The sequence below is a fragment of the Ovis aries genome, unplaced genomic scaffold (assembly GCF_016772045.2).
Source record: "Ovis aries strain OAR_USU_Benz2616 breed Rambouillet unplaced genomic scaffold, ARS-UI_Ramb_v3.0 scaffold_244, whole genome shotgun sequence".
In the NCBI taxonomy this organism is placed as follows: Eukaryota; Metazoa; Chordata; class Mammalia; order Artiodactyla; family Bovidae; genus Ovis; species Ovis aries.
In genome coordinates, this window is record NW_024599818.1 from 50,216 (window position 1) to 70,547 (window position 20,332).

Here is a 20,332-nt window from a genome sequence, read left to right on the forward strand (position 1 = left end):
TTAGTATATGCCATGAACCCTTCTTATACTCTATTTACTGGTCATCATTTAGCCTATGCCAACTTTCCTCCATCCAGTGTCTAATGACTCTTTTAAGAAGCTCATAGAACTTCATCTTTTTTAATGAAAGGCAATCTTATCCAAATAGTTAATATATCTCTTATTTACTGGGTTCTAGAGCTCTAGTTAGGTTTTCCTATAAATAAGTTACTTCAAGATCAAACAATAACAAATCAGTCCTTCTGACTTTCGGAATGTATTCCATTATCTATGTGTTATGAAATTATAACAGGAATAAAACATTTTTTGTACAGCTTTCCCATTACTTCAAGCACTGTGAGTTCCCAGACTGCACAAAAGTATTTTGTGGAGTCTTCCAGCTGTAAGGCTGACGTTGAGTCTTACTTATTAGACTTTGAGAAGGATCAGGGTATTCAGACCTGCTGCCTCCCAAAGTTCAATCATGCTTCTTAGACCATGTGTCCTAGAGTTGTCCTCATGTCACGTTTTCTATGTCATTGGCCCAAAGAGTTCAGTCTCACTTGTTAGTGGCTCATTATTTTTCTCTTTGTAAAATAAAGTCAATAGAAGCACACCAGATCTTTCTGTGACACAATGCTATAATGCACACCTGCCAAAATTGGTACCTACAGGCTGCAGACACTTAGTACCTGTCAATACCACAGAAGCTGGTGACTGAAGTTCTGTATACTGTTACCAGATCATGTAGAATGTAACTGTCAATCTTCCATCTGGTTTCATTGTTTTAGTGGAAGAATTAACATAAAATAGTCAAAGGTAAATAGACAAGTAGAAAGGAAAGTATAGACAAGTTCTCTAAAACAGTGCCAGTCCTTTAACTTTAGGACAAGGTAACTAGGGATGCAGGAATAAAAGTGTGCATTTAGTTGAGATGTCTACTCCTCTGTCTCATTTCACCTCGGAGTGCAGACAGGCAGCCGATGCCCTGGTTTGCAATTATTTATAACTAAGTAGAAGAGACCATGGATGCCCACAGCAGCCTAGGAAGTAGCATGATAAAATGAAATATATATATTAACAGAATAATTACAGACATAAATATAAGGAAATTGATACTGATAAATTTTTATCAAAACTCAGGACTTACTCTGATTCACCAGTTTTTACAGGCATTTTTTGATGCATAAGTCCATGAGACTTTATCACATGTGTAGGTTCTTGTAACTGTCACAGAAATCACAATACAGAACTGTCCCATAGCTCTAAAAACTGTCCCTTTGCACACGTTCTCACCCCTGCAATCCCTGATCACCCCTGGCAACTACTGATCTCCTTTTCATTTCTATATTTTTCCTTTTAAGAATGTCATGTAAGTAGTATCATACCTTATGTATGGAATCATTATGGATCATAACCATACTATCCAGTAAGTGTTATACATCAAGTAGCCTTCTGAGATAGACTTTTTTCCACTCAGCATAACACTCTTGAGATCAGTCTAGCTGAGTGCATGTCTCAGTAGTCTGTTCCTTTTAATCACTACAGACTTTCCCCAACTAAGGATGGTTTGACTTATGCTTATTGACTTTATGGTGGTGAGAAAGTCATTCAGTTGAGAGCACACTTTGAATTCTGATCTTTTGCTGGGCTAGCACAATGCAGCCTGATATTCTCAGGTGATGCTGGAAGTGAGCTGAGTTTCTAGTCAGCCCCAGAATCAGGAGCATAAACAACCTTTCTGCACCCACACAACCTTTCTGTTTTTCACTCTCAGCTCAGCAGTCAATAAATTACATGAGATTTTTCTATACTTTACTATAAAATAAACTTTGTGTTAGATGATTTTTCCAACTGTAAGTTAATGTAACTGTTGAGCATAATAAAGCTAAAATAAGATGTTCGGAGGGTTAGATGTAGTAAATGCTTTTTTCTCCTTAATACGATATTTTCAACTTACAATGGTTTATTAGAACATAACTCCATCATAAGTTGAGGAAAATCTATAAATAATATGTCTATTTATCCATCAGTTTACCCAATGAAGATGTTTCCAGTTTGGGGCCGTCACAAATAGAGCTACCATGAATATTCATCTACAGATTTTTGTATGAACATAAGTTTTTTTATTTCTCAAGCATCAGTACCACAAGTGTGATTGCTGAGTTGTAAGGAAAGTGTTTGTGTGAAAGTTTGTGTGAAACTGATGTACCGTATTCCAGAATGACTGTACCATTCACCCACCAGGAATGCATGAGTGATCCAATTTCTCTGCACCGTTGCCAGAACTTGGTATTGTTAATACTTTTAGTTTTAGCCTTTATGACAGTCGTGGAGTGCTATCTCATTGTGTCTCTCATTTACATTCCCTAACGGCTATTGATGTTGAACATTTGCTCATATACTTGTTTATATGCTTTTATCCCTACTACATATCCTCTTTGGTAAAGTACCTGTGTTAGTCTTTAGTTCATTTTTCAACTGGATTGTTTGTTTTCTTCCTGCTGAGTTTAGGAGTCCATTGTATTCTGAATACCACTCTTTTGATGGAAATATAGTCTGCAAAGATTTCCTGCCATTCAGTGGTTTGTCTTTTTCATTCTGTTAATAATAGCTTTCACAGAGCAAATCGTTTTTCATTTTAATGAAATCTAAGTTTTTTTTATGGATTGTACTTTTAGTGTCATGTGAAAAATCTTTTTGCCTAACTGTACATTATAAAGATTTTCTCTTATGGTTTCTTCTAAAATATTTATAGTTTTACATTTGAATGTATGATCCATTTGAAACTGAATTCAATGTGTTGTATAAGGTGTGAGATTTAGGCCAAGTTCCAATTATTTGCATATTAATATCCACTTGTCCCAGTATCATTTGCTGATAAAACTGTCCTCTGTTGAATTGTCTTTGCACCTTTGTCAAAAAAATCAATTTTCCCCACTTGTATGGGTTGACTTCTATACTCTTACTCAGTGACATGAACTTGCTAATGATTTTTTAATTCCTTTTAGCATCTGTACTATGGTTTATTTTTTCATTCTTTATATTCATAATTTATGCTTTTTCTCTTTTTCCCTTGATACTTCTACCTAGAAACAGATCAGTTTTATTAATCAGCTTTCTCCTTGTGTGAGTCTACTACTATAGTATTACCCAGTGGCATAAATTTATTAATAATATTGCTTAATTACCATTTTCACACTGCATATGATTTTCTCATGTGTATAATTCATATTTTCTTTTATTATATTGATAATTTCCTTGATAATTCTAGCTAGGAATAGATCAATGATATTAATCGTTTTAAGAAAAGTAACTATATTTAATGATTATTTCTATTGTTTGCTTTAGAGTTCACCAATATGAATTTTTAATTTTACCTTTCTTTTAGATATATTGGGTTTTATATTTCTTTTTCTATCTTCTTTTGTTGAAAGGTTAGATAATTTTTTTCAACCTTTTTTCTTTGGTAATAAAAGTACTTAAAAGAGATAAATTTCCTTCTAGGTATTATTTTAGCTGTGCCTCATGCATATGTCAGAGAAGGTAATGGCACCCCACTCCAGTCTTCTTGCCTGGAGAATCCCAGGGACGGGGGAACCTGGTGGGCTGCCGTCTATGGGGTCGCACAGAGTCGGACATGACTGAAGCGACTTAGCAGCAGCAGCAGCAGCAGCAGCAGCAGCAGCAGCAGCAGCAGCATACATATGTATATGTTTGTGTTCTCTCTATATTTTCTTTCAAATACTTTTTAACAGTCATTGTAACTGCTTCTTAAACATATGTATGAGTTGTTTTAAGTTTAGTGCCTAAATTCCAAGTGTTTGGGAGTTTTTAGAGACATTTTTTCACAACTGATTTTCTCTATCAATTCCAATTTGGTGAAAGAATAAATTCTGTATAATTTCAGTTTCCTTATATTAGGACTTTTTATGCACAAACATGTATATGTGTATATTTCATCTGCACAGCAGGGTGTGTCTGGAGCCTCGGCTGCAGGTTTGGGTACAGGCTGCAGGTGTCTGGGGAGCACTGTGCACTTCCTGCACAGAAGTAAGTGGCTGAGTCTCCAGGCTGGGAAGTTGCGATGTGCAATGAGAGCTGTTTGGCACTTTTATTGTGGAAAACTGTGAGTCTTCCATCTTCCATTTCATTCATAACTGAACGTATGGCTATCAAGAGTGCAGGGCCTTTACCAGGATATTGCCGGTACCATGGGAAGTAGTCAAACAAACTGTTCTCATAACTACAGTTCAGAATGGAAATCTCTCCTTCCTTGACTGTCAAAGATTGAGGGCTCTGTTTCACCTGCTCTTGGCTGCTTTTTTCCTTCTGTTGTCCGCTCACCCCTGTTTAAAGAGATAAAAAGTCATTAGTCCACAAACTGATATTTCCTTAAGTTTCTATCTGCATGAATTTGTCCATACCCCAGTTTTCTCACTCCTTCAAATTAATAAGATATCCTAGGGTTTCTCCATCATAACTCACAGTCTACTTGAAGACACAGAATTAAGAATGATGCTCCCAGCATCTTGTCCATTGTTCCTGGCACCAAAGTTCAATGACAGCTCAGGTTCTTCTTCTGGTCTCCTCAGCCAGCTAGAACTCTGACTTAAGGTTCGCATCGGTTTTAATTCTTTCAAGAGGCCCCACCTTCTCACAAGTACTTTTAACTAAAGCTATTTTTTTCAAAACAAGCACTTCCCGATTTTCTCTATCTTAGACTTGCTCAAAATTACTTTCATTGAAAAGCAGAAATCCCCTCCTTCCACATGGAATATGCTTAGTTTAGAAGTTCTCTCCCCTTTCTTCACATTTCCAAGAAGGTTAAAAATCATGTATCAGGACAACTTGATATCATAACAGAGATTACATTATTTTACAAAGGCGAAGAGAGGGACTCCCATGAAATCACAAGATGAGCTTTTCTCTCTTTTTTTTTATTATTACAAACACAAATTAAAGTCTATTGAAGAGATCAGTTCAGTTTAGTCACTCAGTCGTGTACTACTCTTTGCGACCCCATGGACTGCAGCACACCAGGCCTCCCTGTCCATTACCAACTTTCAGAGTTCACTCAAACTCATGTCCATCAAGCCAGTGATGCCATCCAACCATCTCATTCTCTGTTGTCCCCTTCTCCTCCTGCCTTCAATCTTTCCTGGCATCAGTCTTTTCCACTGAGTCAGTTCTTCTCATCAGGTGACCAAAGTACTGGAGTTTCAGCTTCAACACCAGTCCTTCCAATGAATATTCAGGACTGATTTCCTTTAGGATGGAGTGGTTGGATCTCCTTGCAGTCCAAGGCATTCTCAAGAGTCTTCTCCAACACTACAGTTCAAAAGAGTCAATTCTTCGGCGCTCAGCCTTCTTCATAGTCCAACTCTCACATCCATACATGATTACTGGAAAAACCATAGCCTTGACTAGATGGACCTTAGTCGGCAAAGTAATGTCTCTGCCTTTTAAAATGCTGTCTAGATTGGTCATAACTTTTCTTCCAAGGAGCAAGCATCTTTTACTTTCATGGCTGCAGTCACCATCTGCAGTGATTTGAGAGCCCCCAAAATAAAGTCTGCTGCTGTTTCCACTCTTTCCCCATCTATTTGCCCCATCTATTTATAAAGTTAAAGTAAATAAGGAGCACATGTTTTTGAAGCCCAGAATTTTCTCTCTGTATTTGATGTCATCTCAAATTCAATCAAAGAAAACATCATGACAGTCCAACAGGAGAAATAATAAAAGCTCTCATTCCTCAGTCTAATCCCATCTACCCCATCATTCTAAGGGGAAATTTTATTGTTTGTTAGACTTCTGATATGTTTTCTTTTTCATTTATTCATTCATGAATGCATCTCAATATATATTTAATGAGTGTTGCTAAGTGACTACTTAATATTCAATACTTGGATCTCAAGAAGGAAAGAGACAGTTCCCATCTTCAGTTAACTGAGGCCCAATACTCAAGTACAATCAGAAAAAAGCTACTAAGGAGAAATGTGTATCTCTAAGATATGACAAAGAAAAAAGTAATAAACTCTGCTTCTCAACTCAGCCAGATAACAGTTTTAATGAAGGTGATACTTGAACTGGAACTTATACCACTACATTTCCCATAAAGGTGGAGGACTGAACTCTAGGCACAGATTAACTAAGTGGGGTATACATTTATATTAGAGAAGCTAAATGTGGCCATATCCTTGAGGACAACATGCATCATTAAGAGAAGTGTTGATTTTCAAAGCCATATTTTCAAAGTATTAGACTACAGTATACCTAGATACTGCCTAGGTAGATGGATGGATAGATAGAAACTTACATACTTTCATACATGATTGATAGATGTAAACAGAACCATAATAGGAGATAAAAATTTAGTAGATTTTTAAGGGATCCTTTATGGCTACTTGAAGAATATGTGTTTGTGGGACAAGCATTACAGTAATCTCCGAAGCAGCATTGCCCCTTTGTGGCCATAGAAAGAAGTTACACTGAAAAAATGTATACAGCTTCTTAAAAATTCATTTTATCACCTATGAACATCAATCAGAGCACTGAAATAAGTAACCAAGTCTTCATCTTGAACCAGTGATTTCTTGAGACAGGAGGAGATTTTGCCTTGTTGAAATATTGACCCTCAGACTGAATCAGTGTAAGGAGTTGTCTTTTTTCCCATAATGGCAACATCAAATCAAGAAGAGCCCTTTATACTGAAGAGACCATGTCTTCAAATAGATTCTAAATTAGAAAATTGTGTTATATATTTTGCCCACACTTAGTACTGCTCTTTTTATTTTTTGTCTGCACACTGATGACATGAGTTTAGCTTGTTTTTGTTTTCGCACTATTTATTGAATCTATTATTGAGACAGCAACTGCACAGCAATATTTAAGACCCCAACAGAATGAAACAATAAGCAAGGGAACTAGAACTATTCTAAGAAGACCCTTTGTAATCCTACACCATGATCATCTAGGATTTATTCCAGGTATGCAAGGATGATTCAGTATCCTCAGATCAATCAATGTGATATACCACAACAACAGAATGAAAGATAAAAACCACATAATTACTTCAGTAGATGCAGAAAAAGCATTTGACAAAATCCAATATCCACTCATGATAAAAGCTCTCAATAAACTTGATATGGGGAAAATGTACTTCAAAATAATGAAGGTTATTTATGACAAACCAACAGCTAACATCACAATCAATTGTTTTAAAAAATGAAAGCTTTTTCTCTAAGACCTTAAACAAGACAAGTCTGCAAATCTCACCACCTCTATTTAACGTACTACTGGGAGTCCTAGCCATAGCAATCAGATATGAAAAAGAAAGAAAAGGCATCCAAGTGTGAAGAAAGAAACTGCCACTATTTCCAAATGACATGATGCTGTGTATAGAAAATTGTAAGGTACCATCAAAAAGCTATTAGGATAAATAAATGAAAGTAAAGCTCAGTAAAGTTGCAGAGTATGAAATTAATATATAGAAATCTTTTGCATTTTTATATACTAATAATGAATTATAAGAAAAAGAATTTAAGAAAACATCCAATTTACAATTGAATCTAAGAGAATAAAATAATTAGCAATAATTTCAACAAAGGAATTGAAAGACCTGTACTTTGTGAACTGTAAGAATTGATAAAAATGATTTAAGACAATACAAATAAATAGAAAGATATCTCGTGTTCATGGACTGGAAGAGTTAATATTGCTAAAATATCCATACACCCAAAGCAATCTACAGATTCAATGCAATCCTCATCAAGTTACCCATGGCATTTTTCATAGAACTAGAAAAAATAATCCTAAAATTTGTATGGAACCATAGAAGACCTCAACAGCCAAAGCAATTTTGAGAAAAAAGGAGAAAAGTTGAAAATACTACACTCTCTGATGTGAAAATATGGTACACAGTCACAGTAATCCAAAATTGTATGGTACTGACACAAAAACAGACATAGATAAATGGGACAAAATAGAACCAAAATAAACCCATGCACCTATGATCAATCAATCTATGACAAAAGAGGCAGGAATATACAGTGGGGGCAAAGAAAGATTCTTCAATAAGTAGGTTTTGAGCAAACTGAACAGCTACATGTAAAAGAATGAAACTAGAAATTTTTCTCACAGCATGAATAAAAATAATTCAAAATGTTTTAAAGACTAAAATGTAACAGCTGAAATCATAAAACTCCTAAAAGAAAATATAGACAGTATGCTCTGTGACATTCATCTTTATAATATTTTTTATAATCAAACTAAACTCTTGCACAGAGAAGAAAACCATTAACACAAAGAAAAGGAAATCTGAAAAGGAAAAGATATTTGCAAGCAACATGTTGACAAGAATTTAATATCCAAAATATATAAAGAATTTATGCATTTAATATCAAAAACATAATCTTATTTTAATTTAGGCAGAGGACCTGTTTTACCAAAAAAGGTATACAGATGGCCAACAGGCACATGAAAAGATGCTCAATATCTTCGGTCATCAGTAAAACGCAAATCAGAAAAACAAATGAGCAAATCACCTTACTAGGGCTGTCATCAAAAAGGCAAGAAATAACAAGGGTTGGTGAGGATGTGGAGAACAGGGAATCTTTGTGCACTGTTGGTAGTAATATAAATTGGTGCAGCCTCTGTGGAAAGCAGTATGGAGAGTCTCCCTGCTCTGCCCTCCCCAGATTAAAAGTGGAATGATGCCTGCGACCTGGAGTCTTATCCTTCCTCAGTTGCTCAGAAAGGAGGCAGCACCTTTTGGTGGGGAGAGATAGAGACTGGAATCCTATCTTGGTGGCTGTGGCGGGAAAGATAACAGCAAATTGACTGACAATTTTTTTTAAAAAATTAAAAATAGAACTACTGCATGATCCAGAACTTCCACTCCTGGGTGTTTATCCAAAGAGAACAAAAGAGATAGTTCAAAATATATAGTCACCCCAGTGCTCACAGAAACATTATTTACGATAGTCAAGATACTGAAGATATCTCTGTGCTCATTCATATCATAGATGAATGGATAAAGAAGATCTAGATGATAGATAGATAGATAGAGCCATATAGATATAAATAGTGAAATATTACCATAAAAAGTAAAATCTTGCCATTTGGGACAACATGGATAGACCCAGAGGGTATTATACTTATTGAAATAAGTCAGAGTGAGACAAATAAACTGTACATTTTAATACATATATGTGGAATCTGAAAACAAAACAAACAAATATAACAAAAGAGAAACAGACTCACAGACACAATGAAACAACTAGTGGTCACTGGATGGGAGAGGAGTGAGTGTAGGAGTGAACTAGGTGGAAAGAATTAAGAGGCACACATTCTCAGTTATAAAATAAATTATGTTTGTAATGTACACCAAAGGAAATATGATCAAATTTTATAATAATTTTGTATGGCATATAATTTATCAAAAATATCAAATGACTATGCTGTACATCTGAAATTAATATAGTATTGTAAGTCAACTAAGTTTCCATTTTAAAAGGTTTTTTTTTTAGATTATCAGAGAAACTTTAATTAATCCATTTCTAAAGTGTTTGTGTGTGTGTGTGTATTTGGCCATTATAAATTTTTTTTAATTTTATTTTTCCTTTACAATAGTGTATTGGTTTTTCCATACAATTTTAAAAGTTTTAATTAGATTAAAATGTGGCAAAGTAGACTTTGGGTATGGGATTAGTTGCAGGATCTTGATATGAATTATTCTGGATTATCTGGGTAGGTCCTATACATAACCATGCATCCTTTGCTGAGATGAAAAAAAAAAGACTATCAGATATTTCTCTAGAAAGATGAGTTTATTTGGGATCAGCAAAGGATTGCAATTTGGGGTCTGCAACCATGGCAAGCTTCATGCAAGTCCCCACAGGACGAGAGAAGAACAGTCTTATAGAGAAGAAAAGAAGTTGGGAGGGCTACTGCAAACAGACATTTACATTTGTTTCCATTGGGATGTTCCTGGTGGTCCAGTGCTTAAGAATCTGCCTTCCAATGCAGGAGATATGGTTCAATCCCTGGTAGGGACCTAAGATCCCACAGGCCACCAGGCAACTAAGCCCGTGTGCCATAACTAGAGAGCCCATGTGCTGCAACTACTGAGCCCACGGCCTCTAGAGACAGTGCTCGCAACAAGAGGAGCCCCTGCGCGCGCGCACACACACACACACACACACACACACACACACACAAAGTGAACAGAGACCATGGTTTTTTACTGGCCCAGTGTTGGGCTGGAAAAGAGGTGGCATCTTTCTTCTGCCCTTTAACCCTGTTATCTTCACAGAGTATGAGAGCTCTCCCGCTCTCCCAACTCTATTAAATGAGTTTCTGTTTATTTACTTATTTCCTACACCTTAGAAGCAGAAGAGTATTTGACTCCAGAAGAGAAAGGAGCTGAGGTGGTAGAAGTAAGAGATTGCAGTGATTCAAGGAAGGGCTATGACCCAATGAATCAAGTGACCTCCAGAAGCTAGAAAAATGCAAGGAAATGGATTCTTCCTTAAACCCTCTAGAAGGAATCAACCAGCCAAGATCATGACTGTAACCAGTGAAATTGATTTCATACTTCTTCAACCCAGAATTATAAGAGAATTAATTGTTTTAACTTATTAAGTTCATATTAAACATTGAGCAAACCTTTTTTGTTTGCTTTCCACAGTGGTAGGATGGCATGTAAATATTTGCAGTGTCTGTTGGAACACTTCATGGTGAGGCAGACGTGAACATTCTGGAGAAGGCAACTAAGCTGGATAATATCTTTATTGGAGTGATTTCACTTAATTCCTTTCACTTTTTAACATTTTTGAGTTTAGCAAGCATGCTCTGTCACTCAGTCATGTCCAACTCTTTGAGACCCCATGGACTGTTAGCCTGCCAGGCTCTTCTGTCCATGAGATTTCCCAGTGTTTCCTAAGAATACTCGAATGGGTTACCATTTCCTCCTCCAGAGGATCTTCCCACCCAGGGACCAAACCCATGTCTCCTGCGTCTCCTGCATTGGTAAGCAGATTCTTTACCACTGAGCCACCTGGGAAAAAGTGGTTAAATATTTATTTTAATTCTATCCTCTTATCAACTACTCTGCTGGTTCCCAGTTAGAAGTTTCTAGTGCAGATGGAGACACAGACTGAGAAGGGAAGATAAAGACCAAAGTCCATAATCTGTAGGGCCAAAAAGTATCTGTGGTTAAAACTGTGCTGATGTAGGTGAGTAACATCAAGCACTGCAAATGCCCTGTGGTGGCCTCAGGGTGTGACTGTGGCTGGAGGAGGGGCTGAGCCCCGCGGAGGGTTTGTGTAGAGGCTGCAGGTGCCTGGGGAGCACTGTGCTGTGCAGCACAGAAGTAAGTGCCTGAGTCTGTGGTCTGCGAAGAGGAAATGTGCAGTGAGCTGCGGCGCTCTGTAGGGACTGTGGTGGCGTTTAATCTTCCATCCTGCTTTGTCCCTGAAGGAATGTAAAACAGGTGGATGAGGCGGCCCCCAGGGTTCTGAAGATACCACTGCACATTGTCTGCGAAGGTGGAGAAATTACACCGCAGAGTAGAGCTGGCTCCCTCCTGGAGACTCAGGGCTGGGGGACTCTGCCCCACATCCATCCCTCTCACACCTGATGAGAAGGAGAGAAACAGTCACAGGTGAGGATCACAGAGCTCCTGCAAAACCCGGAAAGTACCATAATGATAACCCCATAAATACCATAACGCCAGCCCCATAAATGATAAGGATAGAAAGTCTGCAAGACTTGTCAGCTCCTCTCCCTCCTTCAACAAAAGAGAAGCTGCTCATTCCTTCAGATTCCCCTGTGGGGCAGCCCCAACTCACAGCAAACCTGGGCAAACAAAAGCCCCAGCACGGTGTCCACTAGCCTTTTCATAACTCTGTCTTGTTTCTGGAAAATGTTCACAAGATACATAGCAAACCCTGGGTGGTGAGTGTCATGACTTGTCTGGATGGTTCAGCTCCTGCAACCAATCAGCTCAGCCAAGAAACCCTGCTCAGCTGACACTCTGTGACAGGAAGCCCCACCCTTTGGTCTCAACTGAACTAAAAACAGGTTAAAGAGGGGTGAGAGTGGAGGAAAAGGTGACATTCAATGTTTTATACATAATTTTGAACTTGTGAAATGGACGTTCATATTTTCTCCTGATATATATTAATAAATAAATCTTAGGCAATAAAAGTGGAAAAAAGTCAGAAAAAGCTGGTATCTATACTTCGAAATTTTCCATCTAACGTTTTGTTTATGACTCCCTGTTTGATCCAGGGGACTTTCCTGAGAGCTATGGATAAAGATAACGACATAGAAAGATAATAATAATCAATACAAATACAGGTATTTTGCATTGTGGTCATAAATGTCTAGTGCTTGAATCAAGGAATAAGGCAGAGCTATGATTGAAAGGAATATTCATCAAAAAGCATGCTTCTTATATGCCAATAATGATTTAGCTTTTCTTCACACAAAATTATTCTCCTCTATTATTACTAATCCCCATATGAAAGAGTTTTTCAGGGGATGGAGTGGTAAAGAATATACTTGCCAATGCAGGGGACGAAAGAGATGGGGGTTTGATCCCTGGGTCAGGAAGATCCCCTGGAGAAGGAAATGGCAACCAGCTCCAGTATTCTTGCTTGGAAAATCCCACGGCCAGGGGAGCCTGGTGGGCTATAGTCCACAGGACGGCAAAGAGCAAGACCCGACTGAGCACTGGAAACCTCAGGATGAGTTTCAGAGGCAGGAGGTAGATGGGCCCCTGGGCTAGACAGCTGGCATGTGTCAAGCAGAGTAAAATTCAAGCTTTGTTTTCCCTACACACTCCAAGCACTGAGGGAAGGACCAATTCTACCTGTGGAACTGTTCCTTTGACTTGCTTTTTGTTGCTTTTGTTATTATAATCGTGCATAATGGGCTCCCTCAGAGAATCAGCCCTCTGCCTGACTGCTTTTTGTTCATGACCTGTCCACCTGTGGATGGTAGAAAAGAAGAAATTGATACATCCCCTGCCTGAGGCTTGCCATTCCAGGAGACGTTTACAAGATTAAGTTTGCCTTTTTAACTTGTTTCCTCACCTTCCCCTTCCCTCTTCTGTAAAAGAACCTGGCGTCCAGACCCGGACAGGATGACTACTTGGGACATTAGTCCGCCATCTTCTCGGTCAGCCAGCTTTCCAAATAAAGCCCTTGCCCCAACCCCTCGGCTCTCAGAGTCATTAACCGGTCATGCTAATTAGCCTGTCAAAGGGAGCTCAGCCTCAGCACCTAAGACAATTAACAGCAGGAGCTGAGCTCTGCTAGAGTGAAAAAGTGACCACTTCTGAGGTCAAGAGGTCAAGGAAAACTGCACAGGCACAGAAAGACTCCTTGGAGCTCAAAAGGAGGTGGCACCACCTCACAACAGACGATGCCAAGCAGCCCACACAGCTCTGTGCTGGAGTCCATCCTGGTGAATAGATGCACAGGCATCGCTCAGGAGTACCCTAAAACAGGTCTCCTGTGGGAAAAGGAGAGAGAGATCTGGCCAAAGATAAACACAGGCCCAGAAGAACTGCCCCGTAAGATGCTTTAACCACCTCTTCACGGCTCTCCTCATCTTCCTCCTCGTTAAGGAGGGTGCCCTGTGTCTCCTGCATCGGCAGGCAGATTCTTCACCACTGCACCACCTGGGAAGCCTATTATTGGGGACTGATGAGTAAAGAAGCCTTTTTTTGTTTCACACTATATTGTCTTTGGAAAGGTCACCCATATACATCCTTAAGTGCCAGCAGTGATTAGCTGCACCAGTCCCAAATGCTTTAGTCAAAGAGTTGAAGTCCTTTAAGGAAAGAAAATGCTTAGGATACTAGCAAAATAGTCTGGAGATAATGCAGTTAGAAATAAGCCATTATCCTGGGGTTTTTTTGTTTGCTTGAGAGATGAGATTAATATTGTAAAGCAAATTCTCTGACTTGTGTTGTATCAAGTCACATGGCTAACCTCAAGCTATTATATCTCAGCCCATCACTATTCCAAATGACATGGGAGTAACTTTCTTTCTCCAGCTTGTTGAAAATTCTATGGCCTCATTTTCTCTAGAATTCTGATTCTAGAGGACAAAACTGCCAAATTTCAGAAAACAGGAGTCTTTCCTTTGCGAAATGATAAAGAAAAAAGAATAGAAAAGACAAGAAAAAATGAAGAAAAGAAAAATCTAAGATGTCCATGGGAACCAAACACTTCCAGGATTCTGTATTGCCTGTACTGTTCGCCTTCACAGAGCATGCCAACTTCCTAAACATAACAAAGGCTGAACTGCGGTGTCCCAGGAGGTTTGTGTTCAGCTCCTCCTGCAGTCCCAGGCACTGTGTCACTCAGCACACAGAAGTACTTGGCCGAGTCTTTCCAATGAGCTGGTATTTTCCTCAGGTGGAAGGACTTCTCACTCCTCCTCAATTCAGCCTCAAAACCTTTGATGCCTGAAATAAGATTGTCTCCAGACTCGTACTTCAGGAGAAGCTGGAGTCCTTGGTTGGGGTACTGCACGTACCAGAAGAGGTATGGTGAAACAGAAGATGAGTAGTTGCACTTCAGCTCCAGACGGGCTCCTTCAGAGACAGTGATGTGGTCATCAGGCTGGGTCACTGACTGGGCTCCAGCTCCTGATGAAACATCAATGCTGAATCAGTGAACTCAGCTAAAACAAAAAGTTTCTCTTCAACACGGAGCAATATTCCACGTGTGGACAAAGGAGTAAAATGGAGCAGTACTCACTCAGAAACAGGAGCATCTCAAGCATCAAGGTGAACACCAGGGTCATAGTGGGGCAGTGAAGCGGCAGTGAGCTCCTTTCTAACAGGTTCCCCACAAATGAGTCTGAAGACTGGCTGACTTGAACCCAGGTCTCTCTGAATAAGAATGACAAAGGATTTATATTTCTTCTGATGGAGGTTGTAGGGAGGTTGTTAGGAAGAGACGCTGTCTTAACCAAACGCCTACCTCTGGTGTCTGAGATGCTTTACATCTCACTGTGTAAAAAATGGTCAGAATATCTGTTTAAACCATAGCGGTTTTCTGAGGTTCTTCTGATCTTTTACAGAAAAGCCATTTCCAATTTAAGCAGCAGTGCCCTCCAGAGGCCAAATAGAGAACTACGGAGAAGTTCACTGTTCTCATTAACATGCCCCATCTTTTTGCTGCCCTTCTATGGCTGAATTTCTAAGCATTATGATTATGTACAGAAGAGGATTTATATGTTGTCAGCCTTGAACTGTATTAAATTTAGCTTTAAAACACACAGAATTGTAATTTAAAAATTATCTGTGTTACTGAATAGCACCGGGAACCATATTCAATATCCAGGGGTAAACCAAAATGGAAAAGAAAATAAAAAGAAAGTCTATGTATGTATAACTGAGTCACTTTACTCTACAGAAGAAATTAGCATAACATTGTCAGCTATCCTTCAACTTTTAAGTGTTGGATACAAAATAATTTTTAGAATGAAACATAAAATCACAATGTTACAATTTTTTTTAGTTTCCAGATGTAACTATGAGCCAGACCTGACTGAGCAACTTCACTTTGACTTTTCACTTTCATGCCTTGGAGAAGGAAATGGCAACCCACTCCAGTGTTCTTGCCTGGAGAATCCCAGGGATGGGGGAGCCTGGTGCTCTGCCGTCTATGGGGTCGCACAGAGTCGGACACGACTGAAGTGACTTAGCAGCAGCAGCAGAAAGAAATAATCCAATATATTTCAACTGCAGAAAGAGAAGGGCCATTAATCCATATGCCTTCACTAGTAAAGGCGAAATTGAGACATTCTCAGGTGAAGGAAAACTAAGAAAGTGGTCACCAGAAGACCTATCCTAATAATGTCTAAAGGAAGCTCTATAAATAGAAATAAAATTATAAAGGAAGGAGTTTTGAAACAACAAGAAGGAATCAAGAATACAATAAGCAAAAATATGGATAAATACAGTAGACTTCAGTTATATTTGGTGAAAATATATTATAGCATTTTATATGTTATATAATAATATAATATAATTATATATCTGGAAATAATGATAATACTGTCTAATGAGGCTCTAAACACACATGGAGGAAATACTAAAGAAAATTATTTTATGAATGGGGAGAATAAATAGGTGTAAAGAGAGGCAATATTTATACACTTCATTCAAATAGGTAAAATAATATTACCAATAGACTGTGTTATGTATAATGCAATAACTGGAGCAACCATATAAAAACATCTAACAATAAGACACATCTAAACATTATAGGAGCTTCCCTTGTAACCCAGACCATAAAAGAATCTTCCTACAATGTGGGAGACCAGGTTCAGTGCCTGGGTTGACAAGATGCCCTGGAGAAGGGAATGGCTACCCACTCCAGTATTCTTGCTTGGAGAATTCTACGGTAGGTTACATCCATGAGATCGCAAAGAATCAGACACAACTGAGCAACTAAGATACACACACACACACACACACACACACACACACAGCACTGCAGATAAATTGAAGTATAATCCTAGAAAATGTTGAATAACTCACAGGAGATTAGAGGGAAAAACATAGGGGACCCCCCAAAAAAAGCACAAAAAAATCAAATAAAATGGAAGGCTAAGCCCTAAAATATCAAGACAGTAAAAGCAAGTGATCTACATACAAAAACTAAGACACAGAAGTTGATCTGAACACACCAGTGACAAAACAGTTCAGACAAAAAGTAGATTAAGAAACATGACCCAACTATAACTATCTGAAAGAAATCCTTTTCAAATAAGACATAGTCATCTTGAAAGTAAAAGGATGGAAAAAGATGTATTGTGCAAACAAACATTAATCAAAGTATAATGGCCATATTAATACCAGATAAAGTGGACAGACTCCTGAACAAAGGAAACTACCGGAGACAGAGAAACATTATCTGCTGATGAAGAGGATGATTTACCGAGAAGACATAGCAATCCTATGTATATGTACCAACTAACAGAGCTGAAAAATAAGTGGAACAAAAATTAGAACTAAAAAGAAAAGAGACAAATCTAGAAATATAGGTAAATACTTCAATATTCCTCTCTCAACAACTGGTAGAATAACTTGCCAGAAAATCAGCAGATCTATAGAAGAACTCAGTATCACCATTAACCAGTAGGATTTAATAGTCAGCTATACAACACTCCACCCAACCAGAGCAGAATATACTTCTTTTCAAGTGTCCATGGAATATATACCAGGTAAGTCCAAATCTTGGGACCTTAAAAAACTCAACAAATCTAATGTAAAAAGCTGAAATAGAAAGAGTATGTTCTCTAACCACAATGAAATAATAGTATAAATAAATAACAGAAAGATACAGGAAAATTCCCAAACATTTGGCAACCAAACAACACACTTCTTAATCATCTATGGGTCATAGAGAATGTCTCAAGGGAAATCATTGAATTTCTCATGAATTGAGTAAAAACGAAAATACAACATACCAAAACTGGGGGGACACAGCCAAAGAAGTATTGAGAGTGAAATTTTAGCACTACATGCAAATATTAAAAAAAAGAATAAAATCTCAGATAGATTATCTAAGCTTCTACCTGAAGAACCTAGACAAGGAAAAGATAAATTAATCCAAAACAAGCATAAGAAAATAATAAAGATAAATGGAGAAATCAATAAAATTTAAAAGAGATAAACAATAGAGAAAATCAATGAAACAGAGTTAGTTCTCTAAGAGAATCAGTAAAACTGACAAACTTCTAGCAAAACAGATGGGTGGAGGGGGATGGGAAGAACAGGGACAATGTCAGCAGGCTAATTAGCAGTATGGCATCCTTTGTGATTGGATAAGGATGAACCATATAGTGCATACACCTGAACCATATAGCTCCCTCATAGCTCAGTTGGTAAAGAATCCCTCTGCAATGCAGGAGACCCCGGTTCGACTCCTGGGTAGGGAAGATCCACTGGAGAAGGAATAGGCTACCCAGTAGTCTTGGGCTTCCCTTGTGGCTTCCCTTGGGCTTCCCCTGTGGCTCAGCTGGTGAAGAATCCCCCTGCAATGCGGGAGACCTGGGTTTGATCCCCTGGAGAATTGAAAGGCTACCCACTCCAGTATTCTGGCCTGGAGAATTCCATGGACTGTATAGTCCATGGGGTCACAAAGAGTTGGACACGAGTGAGAGACTTTCACTAACTAACAGTTGGTCCTGAGTTGAATGAACTTCCAAAGTATTATGATAAGTAAAATAAACAATGCAAGAATGCCATGTGTTGTATGATTCCATTTGCATGAAATACATAAAATAAGTAAATCCATGGTCAGAAAGCACGTTGGTGGCTTCCAGGGACATGTGTGTGGGGAGCATGGGGAGTGACTGCTTCATGGGTGTGTGGTTTCCTCTTGGGGTGATGACAAGGTTTCAAATCTAGGTAGAGGGAGTGACTGTGCCGTGTTGTGAATATACCAGATGCACACTTAGTTGTTCGTTTAAAAGAGTGAACTGTGTGAAATGCTACTTAATCTCAACAAAACTACTGTTTTTTAACTTTTCATTTTATATCAGAGAATAGCTGATTAACAATGCTGTGTTATTTTCAGGTGTACATCACAGCAATTCCGCTATGCACATACATGTATTTATTCTTTTTCAAATTCTTTTCCCATTTAGATTGTAAAACTATTATTTAAATTGAAGCTGATGAGAATCTAAAGATCAAACAATTCACAATATAATTTTAGATCATTTCATCAGATTTTTAAAATTTATTTATTTTAATTGGAGGGTAATTGCTTTGCAATATTGTGATGGTCTTTGCTATATATCAACATGAATCGGCCACAGGTATACCTGAGTCCCCACCAACCTGAACACCTCTCCCACCTCCCCTGCCACCCTATCCCTCCGGGTTGTCCCAGAGCCTGGGCTTTGGGTGCCCTGCTGCATGCATGGAGCTTGCACTGGTCATCTGTGTTACCTATGGGAATGCACATGTTTCAGGGCTATTCTCTCAAGTCACCCTACCCTTGCTAACTGCCTCTATCTGGAAGGAAAGTTAATATAGGAACCGCTTAATGGGAAAAGTTTCCTTAGTGCCAAGACAGGACGTGGTTGGAGCCTCATCTGCAGTCTGAGTACTGGGAACAGGTTCCCTGGGTGCACTGCGCCTCACAGCACAGAGGTAGGTGGTCGAGTCACTGTGCTGAGAAGTTGCAATGTATAAAGCACTGTGTCTTGATGATTTATCCAACGAGACTGTAATTCTTCCACGTGCTTGCTCTTTCTGGTTCGCCTGAATTGACAATAGAGATGCGGGCCCTTTCCCGGGATCCTGCCTGAACCACTGAAGGGACCACAGAGCGCTGTCGGTGTGACTGCGGTTGAGAACCAAGCCTTCTCCCTCTCGCGTGCAGAGCTTCAGGACTCTGACTCGCGTCCTGTTTACTGCTCGCCCCTGTTCAGAAAGGGAACACAGAGACAGGCTGGTTAGCGGCGGATTGTTCTTTGGAAACTAAGTTTAAGTTTACTTTTTTGCTCTCCACAGGAACTCCCGGAGACCACGCAGGTACAGCTCCCTGACTTTCTCTCTTTCCTGGAGAGGAATATCAGGGAGTTGCCCCTTCTTTGCCCGTTTCCAAATCCCTCTAACTCACAGTCTAGTTGTAACCAAATGATGAGCAGGCTCAGGGATGCGTCCATTCCTCTGTCACGCAGACTCACTGAGAACTGAATTCTTGTGTCTGTAAAATGTTCAAGGACTCACAGGATAAAAGATCTGCTTTGCTGCCTCTTGTGTTCCCAACTTTCTACAGGAAACAGCGTCAGCCCAGCCAATCAGAGCAAGTCACAGGCAGGAAGGAGGACGGCGCCAGAAGCCCAGCTGCCAAGAGTGGGAGTTGCCATGGAAACACCATCATCTCTGGACCCAGCCCAGCCTTGCAGGATACTGCTCATCTCTTTCCCTCCTACTGGGGAAAACAATTGTTAACACATCAGATCTGTAGTATGTGGCTAAGTATGTACTTAGAGGGGCTTCACTGACAGCTCCAGCAGTAAAGAATCTGCCTACAATGCAGGAGACCCAAGTTCGATCCCTGGGTGGGGAAGATCCCCTGGAGATAGGAATGACAATCCACTCTAGTATTCTTGCCTGGAAAATTCCATGGACAGAGGAGCCTGGTGGGCTACAGTCCATGGGGTGGCAAAGACTCAGACACTACTGAGTAACCAATACACAGAGGAACCTAGAGAGAAATGTAAGCATAAATGCTTATGCTAGAAAAGAAGAAATCGTAAGTTTTACTGCACAGCTGCAGCTGAACCTCTTCAGATTCCTGTAACT

At 39.2% G+C, this 20,332-nt stretch overlaps 1 pseudogene and 2 gene segments (V, D, J or C); all 3 read right to left on the reverse strand.

Annotated features, from left to right (window-relative positions):
* Nucleotides 1–3,884: 3,884 nt before the first annotated feature.
* Nucleotides 3,885–4,589, reverse strand: LOC132659111 (T cell receptor alpha variable 23/delta variable 6-like). The segment is given in 2 exon segments: nucleotides 3,885–4,328; nucleotides 4,468–4,589. Coding segments are annotated over 2 exon segments (471 nt in total).
* A 5,199-nt stretch (nucleotides 4,590–9,788) lies between these two features.
* Nucleotides 9,789–11,979, reverse strand: LOC114115792 (T cell receptor alpha variable 22-like). The segment is given in 2 exon segments: nucleotides 9,789–11,616; nucleotides 11,832–11,979. Coding segments are annotated over 2 exon segments (621 nt in total).
* Nucleotides 11,980–18,527: 6,548 nt separating this feature from the next.
* Nucleotides 18,528–19,798, reverse strand: LOC121818484 (T cell receptor alpha variable 21-like; annotated as a pseudogene).
* Nucleotides 19,799–20,332: the final 534 nt, after the last annotated feature.